General features: G+C 45.2%; 1 protein-coding gene across 1 annotated transcript in view; it reads left to right on the top strand.

Moving 5' to 3' along the window:
* Nucleotides 1-8,549: 8,549 nt before the first annotated feature.
* Nucleotides 8,550-9,258, top strand: part of XPO4 (exportin 4) — a 144,608-nt gene continuing 143,899 nt past the window's right edge. Inside the window, exon 1 of the mRNA XM_077298369.1 lies at nucleotides 8,550-8,775. Within this exon, the coding sequence (XP_077154484.1) occupies nucleotides 8,710-8,775 (66 nt within the window). The 5' untranslated portion in view covers nucleotides 8,550-8,709. The remainder of the gene's footprint in view (nucleotides 8,776-9,258) is intronic.

The raw sequence follows: 9,258 nt of genomic DNA, 5'->3' as shown, positions 1-9,258 counted from the left end.
GTTCGATTTTGGTTTCATCTGACCAGAGCACCTTCTTCCGCATGTTTGGTGTGTCTCCCAGGTGGCTTGTTGCAAACTTTAAACAACACTTTTTATAGGTATCTTTGAGAAATGGCTTTCTTCTTGCCACTCTTCCATAAAGGCCAGATTTGTGCAGTGTACGACTGATTGTTCACCTATGGACAGACTGTCCCACCTCAGCAGAAGATCTCTGCAGTTCATCCAGAGTGATCAAGGACCTCGTGGCTGCATCTCTGATCAGTTTTCTTCTTGTTTGAGATTAAAGTTTAGAGGGACGGCCGGGTCTTGGTAGATTTGCAGTGGTATGATACTCCTTCCATTTCAATATGATCGATTGCACAGTGCTCCTTCGGATGTTTAACCCCTTCACGACATGCCCCATACTAGTATGGCGCATGTCGTGTCTCTCACTTTGATGTGGGCTCTGGTGCTGAACCAACATCAAAGTCGAGACATGTCAGCTGTTTTGTACAAATGACATGTGCGCGCATTAACGGCAGGTGGAATTGTGATCCACCTGCCGCTATTAACCAGTTAAATTACGCTGTCAAAAGCTGACAGCGGCATTTAACTACCGCTTCTGGCCGCGTGGCCGGAAATGCGTCGGCATAGTAACCTGAGGTCTCCTTGGTTACTGATGCAGGCTTGCTGTGAGCGCCACCCTGTAGTCGGCGCTCATAGCAAGCCTGCAATTCAGCTACATAGGAGCGATCTGATGATCGGTGCTATGTAGCAGAGCCGATCAGGCTATGCCAGCTTCTAGCCTCCCATGGAGGCTATTGAAGCATGGTAAAAGTTAATAAATTTTTTTTAAAAATATGAAAAAAATAAAAAAAATATAAAAAGTTTAAATCGCCCCCCTTTCGCCCCATCCAAAATAAAACAATAAAAAAAGTCAAATATACACATTTTTGGTATCGCCGCGTTCAGAATCACCCCATCTATCAATAAAAAAAAAGCATTAACCTGATGGCTAAACAGAGTAGCGGGAAAAAAAAAATTGAAACGCCAGAATTACGTTTTTTTTGGTCGCCGCAACATTACATTAACCCCTTAATGACCACCAATACGTATTTTAACTGACCTGAGATATAAGAGAATTGCCTCCCCATACAGGTGACAATCCAGCATCTGTTGGTTGTGCACTATAGCTGACAACTTGCTGTAACAGCCATGATCAGTGTTTGCACCATCCAAATCTGTTTAACCCCTTAGATGCTGCTGTCAGTAGTGACTACATCATTATAAATGGTTAACAGAGTGTGAGGGCTTCCTCTTTATCCAAATTGGTGCCCTCAGATCATGATTCTGTGGTCCTGATGTTTGCCACGGCACTTCACAACCAAATAGTGGCCTTAGAGTCAGACGGCTGTAGTAATCTGTTCAGAAGTTAGAGGCATTGAGGTGGTAAAAATAGACATTTTCATTTCTGTCATGCCACTCTGCATTAATTCCTGTAAAGCACCTGAATGGTTAACAAACTGACTGCAGTTTTCAATATCTCAGGGGTGCTGTTTTTAAAATGGTATCACTTTTGGGGGTTTTCTAATATATAGGACCTCTAAAGTCACTTCAAACATGGATAAGTCCTTAAAAAAAGAAATTGTGTAAATTTCCTTGAAAATATGAAAAATTGATGCTACATTTTTAAACCTCGTAAAATGCTAACAAAACAAAATAACAATTTACAAATGGTGCTGATGTAAAGCCGACATGTGGGAATGTTATTTATTAATGGTTCGCTGTGGTGTGACCATCTGGATTAAAGAGATAATCATTCAAATTTAGAAAAGTGCAAATTTTTTAACATTTTACTAAAATTTTGGATACTTTTTATAAATAAACACAAAACATATTGACCTAGATTTACCATTATCATAAAGTATAATGTGTCATGAAAAAACAGTTTCAAAATCACTGGGATTTGTTGAAGCGTTGCAGAGTTATTACCACATAAAATGACACTGGTCAGATTTCAAAAATTTGGCTCCGTCACTAAGGGGTTAAAATGCAATAACGGGCGATCAAAAGAACATATCTGCACAAAAGTGGTATAGTTAAAAACGTCAAGCTCGGCACGCAAATAATAAGCTCTCAAATGACCCGAGATCACAAAAAATGAAGACGCTACGGATATCGGAAAATGGTGCTTTTGTTTTTGTTTTAGCAAAAGTTTAGAATTTTTTTCACCACTTAGATAAAAAATAAACTAGACATGTTTGGTGTCTAATGAACTCGTAATGACCTGGAAAATCACAATGGCAGGTCAGTTTTAGCATTTAGTGAACCTGGCAAAAAAGACAAACAAAATCTAGTGTGGGTTTGCACTTTTTTTTGCAATTTCACCACACTTGGAATTTTTTTCCCTTTTTCTAGTACACGACATGGTAAAACCAATGGTGTTGTTCAAAAGTACAACTCGTCCCGCAAAAAATTAGCCCTAACATGGCCAAATTGATGGAAAAATAAAAAAGTTATGGCTCTGGGAAGGAGGGGAGCGAAAAACGAAAAAGTGCCGCGTCTTGAAGGGGTTAAAGGTTTGGAAATCATTTTGTATCCAAATCCGGCTTTAAACTTCTCCACAACAGTACCACGGACCTGCCTGTTTTGTTCCGTGGTCTTCATAATGCTCTCTGTGCTTCGGAGACTTGATTACACACAGGTGGATTATATTTATCATCACTGGGCATTTAGGACATCATTGGATCATTTTACCACATATCCGCAGCGTTTTTGATGCTGCGGATCTGCAGCAGATTCCCATGCGGTTTACAGTACCATGTAAACCCCAATCCGCTGTGCACATGCTGCGGAAAAAAACGAGCGGAAACGCAGCGCTGTTTTTTTCCACAGCATGTCAATTCTTCGTATTGAGTCGGGCACATCCGCAGCAAAACCGCAGATGTAAAAAAGATCTGTGGTTTAGCTGCAGATGAAACGCTGCAGATCGGGAGTAGGGAGTGTGTGGGCGGTGACTGTGTGCGTGTATGTGTGTGCGGGCAGAGTCCGCGAGATGTCAGTGGGTCTGCGGGGGTCTGCTGATGCGTCTGCAGGGCTGCTGCGGACTGTCCGCGTGGGGGGTCTTTGGGTGTGTGTGCGTGCAGGCATCGTCCGATGGGACTACAAGTCCCATCAGGCTATGCCTGCTACAGTGACAGTGATTGACACATTAGCCAATGATGGGACAGTAGTAGTCCCATCATCCGGCTAATGTGCTGAATGTAAAAAAAAAGCAAAAAAACACATACCGAACATACTACATACAGCACATACAACATACAGCACATAAAACATATGACATACAACAGAACATACAAATATAGCACATACAGTACACACAACATATGACATACAGTACAGACCAAAAGTTTGGACACCTTCTCTGAAAATTGTACATTCACACTGAAGGCATCAAAACTATGAATTAACACATGTGGAATTATACACTTAACAAAAAAGTGTGAAACAACTGAAATTATGTCATATTCTAGGTTCTTCAAAGTAGCCACCTTTTGCTTTGATGACTGCTTTGTACACTCTTGGCATTCTCTTGAAGACCTTCAAGAGGTAGTCACTGGGAATGGTCTTCCAACAATCTTGAAGGAGTTCCCAGAGATGCTTAGCACTCGTTGGCCCTTTTGCCTTCACTCTGCGGTCCAGCACACCCCAAACCATCTCGATTGGGTTCAGGTCTGGTGACTGTGGAGGCCAGGTCATCTGGCGTAGCACCCCATCACTCTCCGTCTTGGTCAAATAGCCCTTACACAGCCTTGAAAAATAAATGATGGTCCAACTAAACGCAAACCGGATGGAATAGCATGCCGCTGCAAGATGCTGTGGTAGTCATGCTGGTTCATTATGCTTTCAATTTTGTATAAATCCCCAACAGTGTCACCAGCAAAGCACCCCCACACCTCCTCCATGCTTCATGGTGGGAACCAGGCATGTAGAGTCCATCCGTTCTTCTTTTCTGAGTCGCACAAAGACACGGTGGTTGGAACCAAAGATCTCAAATTTGGACTCATCGGACCAAAGCACAGAGTTCCACTGGTCTAATGTCCATTCAATGTGTTCTTTAGCCCAAACAAGTCACTTCTGCTTGTTGCCTGTCCTTAGCAGTAGTTTCCTAGCAGCTATTTTACCATGAAAGCCTGCTGCACAAAGTCTCCTCTTAACAGTTGTTGCAGAGATGTGTCTGCTGCTAGAACTGTGTGTGGCATTGACCTGGTCTCTAATCTGAGCTGCTGTTAACCTGCGATTTCTGAGGCTGGTGACTCGGATGAACTTATCCTCAGAAGCAGAGGTGACTGTTGGTCTTCCTTTCCTGGGGCGGTCCTCATGTGAGCCAGTTTCTTTCTAGCGCTTAATGGTTTTTGCCACTGCACTTAGGGACACTTTCAAAGTTTTTCCAATTTTTCGGACTGACTGACCTTCATTTCTTAATAATGATGGCCACTCGTTTTTCTTTACTCAGCTGCTTTTTTCTTGCCATAATACAAATTCTAACAGTCTATTCAGTAGGACTATCAGCTGTGTATCCACCAGACTTCTGCACAACACAACTGATGGTCCCAACCCCATTTATAAGGCAAGAAATCCCACTTATTAAACCTGACAGGGCACATATGTGAAGTGAAAACCATTCCCGGTGACTACCTCTTGAATCTCATCAAGAGAATGCCAAGAGTTTGCAAAGCAGTCATCAAAGCAAAAGGTGGCTACTTTGAAGAACCTAGAATATAAGACATAATTTCAGTTTCACACTTTTTGTGTTAAGTATATAATTCCACATGTGTTTGTGTTAATTTATAGTTTTGATGCCTTCAGTGAGAATGTACAATTTTCATAGTCATGAAAATACAGAAAAATCTTTAAATGAGGTGTGTCCAAACTTTTGGTCTGTACTGTATATATCATAAAAATAAAGGGAACACTAAAATCCCACATCCTAGATATCACGGAATTAAATATTCCAGTTGTAAATCTTTATTCATTACATAGTGGAATGTGTTGAGAACAATAAAGCCTAAAAATTATCAATGTAAATCACAACTAATATCCCACGGAGGTCTGGAGTTGGAATGATGCTCAAAATAAAAGAGGAAAATGAAGTTACAGGCTGATCCAACTTCAGTGGAGATGCCTCAAGACAAGGAAATGATGCTCAGTAGTGAGTGTGGCCTCCATGTACCTGTATGACCTCCCTACAACGCCTGGGCATGCTCCTGATGAGGCGGAGGATGGTCTCCTGAAGGATCTCCTCCCATACCTGGTCTAAAGCATCCGCCATCTCCTGGACTGTCTGTGGTGCAAAGGGATGTTGGTGCATGGTGCGAGACATGATGTCCCAGATGTGTTCAATCGGATTCAGGTCTGGGGAACGGGCGGGCCAGTCCATAGCTTCAACGCCTTCATCTTGCAGTAACTGCTGACACACTCCAGCCACATGAGATCTGGCATTGTCCTGCATTAGGAGGAACCCAAGGCCAACCGCACCAGCATATGGTTTCACAAGGGGTCTGAGGATCTCATCTCGTTACCTAATAGCAGTCAGGCTTCCTCTTGCGAGCACATGGAGGGCTGTGCGGCCCTCAAAAGAAATGCCACTCCACACCATTACTGACCCACTACCAAAACCGGGTGTAAAAATCTTCTAAATACGCTTTATTGAGCCATGGTACATGGTGGGGGATCGCCTGTTCCTCCCTGCGCTGGCGCTGCCTTATGATGCTGTTGGGTGAACCTCGGTGACCCGGTAATGGAGTACAGGTACTGGGATCTTTATTACAATGAAGGGTTCTCTGGATTGGAGGAAACTGTGGGGTAACATGTACCGGACATGGTGATAGGATGCCTTTCTTTTTGGCGCTATGAATCTGGATTGGACATTGTGATAGCCAGGAAACTGCCGGTTGGTTGATTGTCCCCATGGAGACGGAGAAGACAGGAAGTGACAGCTCTTCGATCATGAAGAAATATGTGAAGATCTCTATGTATTTGGTGAAAAGTGGGAGGCTTTATACACTATATGGGTATTTGTTGTTATTGAAAATGTATGTAAACTACTGATGTCTGTTTTTTATATGATATTTGTTAATTGTGTCAAGTGGGCGGTACTAGGTCGTGATTGGTGCATTGTGTGGCATCCACACTACTTAAGACAGCCCACTATGCTGTAATGTATGCTTGACAAAGACCATGTTGTTGCTGTACCATGGCTCAATAAAGCGTATTTTGAAGATTTTTACACCTGGATGGAGAGCTGTTCATTTTACATTGACTGGTCTAGTAATATCCGGGACGGTTCCCTGGATGTGGAACGGGCACCCCAGAAACATTGAGTGCTGTCAGCCTTTGTTTTTCTCTATCCACTACCAAACCGGTCATGCTGAAGGATGTTGCAGGCAGCAGATCGTTCTCCACAGCGTCTTCAAATTCTGTCACATGTGCTCAGTGTGAACCTGCTTTCATCTGTGAAGAGCACAGGGCGCCAGTGGCAAATTTGCCAATCCTGGTGTTCTGTGGCAAATGCCAAGCGTCCTGCACGGTGTTGAGCTGTGAGCACAACCCCCATCTGTGGACGTCGGGCACTCAGACCATCCTCATGAAGTCGGTTTCTAACCGTTTGTGCAGACAAATGCACAATAGTGGCCTGCTGGAGGGCTCTGGCAGTGCTCCTGTTCCTCCTTGCACAAAGGCTGAGGTACCTGCTGCTGGGTTGTTGCCCTCCTATGGCCCCCTCCACGTCTCCTGGCCTGTCTCCTGGTAGCGCCTCCAGCCTCTGTACACTACGCTGACAGACACAGCAAACCTTCTTGCCACAGCTCGCATTGATGTGCCATCTTGGATGAGCTGCACTACATGAGCCACTTGTGTGGGTTGTAGAATCCGTCTCATGCCACCACGAGTGTGAAAGCACAACCAACATTCAAAAGTGACTAAAACATCAGCCAGAAAGCATTGGTACTGAGATGTGGTCTGTGGTCCCCACCTGCAGAACCACTCCTTTATTGAGTGTGTCTTGATAATTGCCAATAATTTCTATCTGTTGTCTATTCCATTTGCACAACAGCATGTGAAATGGATTGTCAGTGTTGCTTCCTAAGTGGACAGTTTGATTTCACAGAAGTTTGATTGCTTGGAGTTATATTCTGCCATTTACCGTAAGTGTTTCCTTTATTTTTTTGAGCAGTGTATATACATACATACACACAATATATTATAGTGCAAGGACCAAGTACCCTATGTGGACTAAAAAAAAACAGAATACAATTAAGAAAAAATAAAGTTTATAGATTAAAAAAATTTCAGCGATCAAAATGTACCTGGAATGAATCTGCCAGCTGGCAGATTTTGGCGCCCATGGAGAAGACGGACACCGGAGCTTGGTAAGTATGGAGGGGTGGGATCGGAGCACGGGGGGGGGCTTACAGGAGGGGAGCGGAGCACAGGACAGGACGGAGGGGAGGAGATTGGTGGCGGGGGCAGATGGCAGTCTCCAGCCATGGCCGATGATATTGCAGCATCGGCCATGGCTGGATTGTAATATTTCACCAATTTTCATTGGTGAAATATTCCGATTGCTCTGATTGAAAGTGAAACGTCACTTTCAACAGCCAATCAGAGCGATCGTAGCCACAGGGGGCGAAGCCACCCCCCTGGCCTGAAGTACCACTCCCCCGTCCCTGCAGGTCAGGTGAAATCCCAGTTAACCCTTTCACCCGACCTGCAGGAGCGCCATCATTCTGTGACACAGCATATGCGTCACAGGTCGGATTGGCGCCGACTTTCATGACGCATACGCTGTGTCACAGGTCGGGAAGGGGTTAATGTTTCCCAACCCATCATATGGGTGGTTCTACAGGAAGGAAGCGTTATTTTTTTCTGGGGGCACTCAACTTTATTAGCATGTACAAAGAGGCAAAAAAAAAAAAAAGCATGAAAAAAACACTCCAAAAAACGCACCTAAACCTGCGTTTTTGACACAGCTTCTTTCCTGGCAAGAAATCGGGTTTTGCTGTAGAAAAAAAAAAAAAGCATCAAAAAAGCCCTGTGTGAACGTCCCCTTATCGTTACCGCACAGTGAATGCTGTAAAAATGAACCTCAAAACCCAATGGCGGAATTGTATTTTTTCTTTTTACCGTATCACCACGAATTGGTTTCCAGCACATCGTGAGGTAAAATAAATGGCGTCAATCAAAACTGCAACTTGTTCTGCAAAAAAGTAAGTGGTGAACGGAAAAATAAAAAGCGGAGCAAGGAAAAGTAAAAAACGAAGGCGCAAAAATGGGAATTGACTACGGAGGACGGAGAACTATTAAAACATGGAGTTTTCGAGGATGGTGGATGCAGAGTGTTACCAATATTTATAAGGACTCGGGGTCCCACCTGTTTCTGGGAGATATGAGGGGTCTTTGCTCTATTTCTAAAAGGGTCGTCAAAGTGTCGCTTTCCAGCCGTTAGTGACCGCTTTTCCCCTCATGCCCGCGCGTCGTCCGCTTCCCCTCAGCTCGGCCACGCCGCCCCGCCGCTGCCACACTGCCAGCTCGTCTCCTCAAAACTTGTGCTCCCTTCGCCCCTCAGTGCGAGGAGCCTCCTCGGTTTCCCCCTCCCCCCAGGGCCGCCATTGGCTCTGCTCCCCGCTTTATCCCACACTGCACTGCGTGGCGCGTCATTGAACGGAGCCCATGATGGCGGCGCTGGGTGCGAGTGAAGTGATCGCCCAGCTGGAGAGCGCTGCCAAAGTTTTAATGGTGAGGAGGGTGAGGCGGGCTGCGTGTGTGGCTGGCACCTGAGAGCTGTGCTGGGCACCGTGTGTGAGGGGCAGGGTGCTGCCATGTCCCTTCCTGTGTCTCCGGGCTCCTGCTTGCAGTGTGTTGTGGATGCAGTGAGGGGTCCTGTGGTGACCGAGCTCCTGTCCTCCCCTCCATGTGTGGGCACTGCCCAGATGTTGCCATCGCTGGCCGTGTACAGGAGGGCACTAATATTGTAATGTGGGGGTGATCAATATGTTACTTGCCGAAAATGAAAAGTTGTAGAGAATCTGCAGAGCTGGTTGTAGTTGGCGAGAATCCTGTGTCCGTCAGGGCGACCTGATCCCGTGTACGGCGTCCCACAGTATTTCCCTGCAGCGACCTGATCCCGTGTACGGTGTCCCACAATGCTTCCCTGCAGCGACCTGATCCCGTGTACGGCGTCCCACAATGTTTCCCTTCAGCGACCTGATCCCGTGTACG

The sequence above is a fragment of the Ranitomeya variabilis genome, chromosome 3 (genome assembly GCF_051348905.1).
Source record: "Ranitomeya variabilis isolate aRanVar5 chromosome 3, aRanVar5.hap1, whole genome shotgun sequence".
Taxonomy (NCBI): Eukaryota; Metazoa; Chordata; class Amphibia; order Anura; family Dendrobatidae; genus Ranitomeya; species Ranitomeya variabilis.
This window is presented reverse-complemented; position numbering and strand designations above follow the sequence as displayed.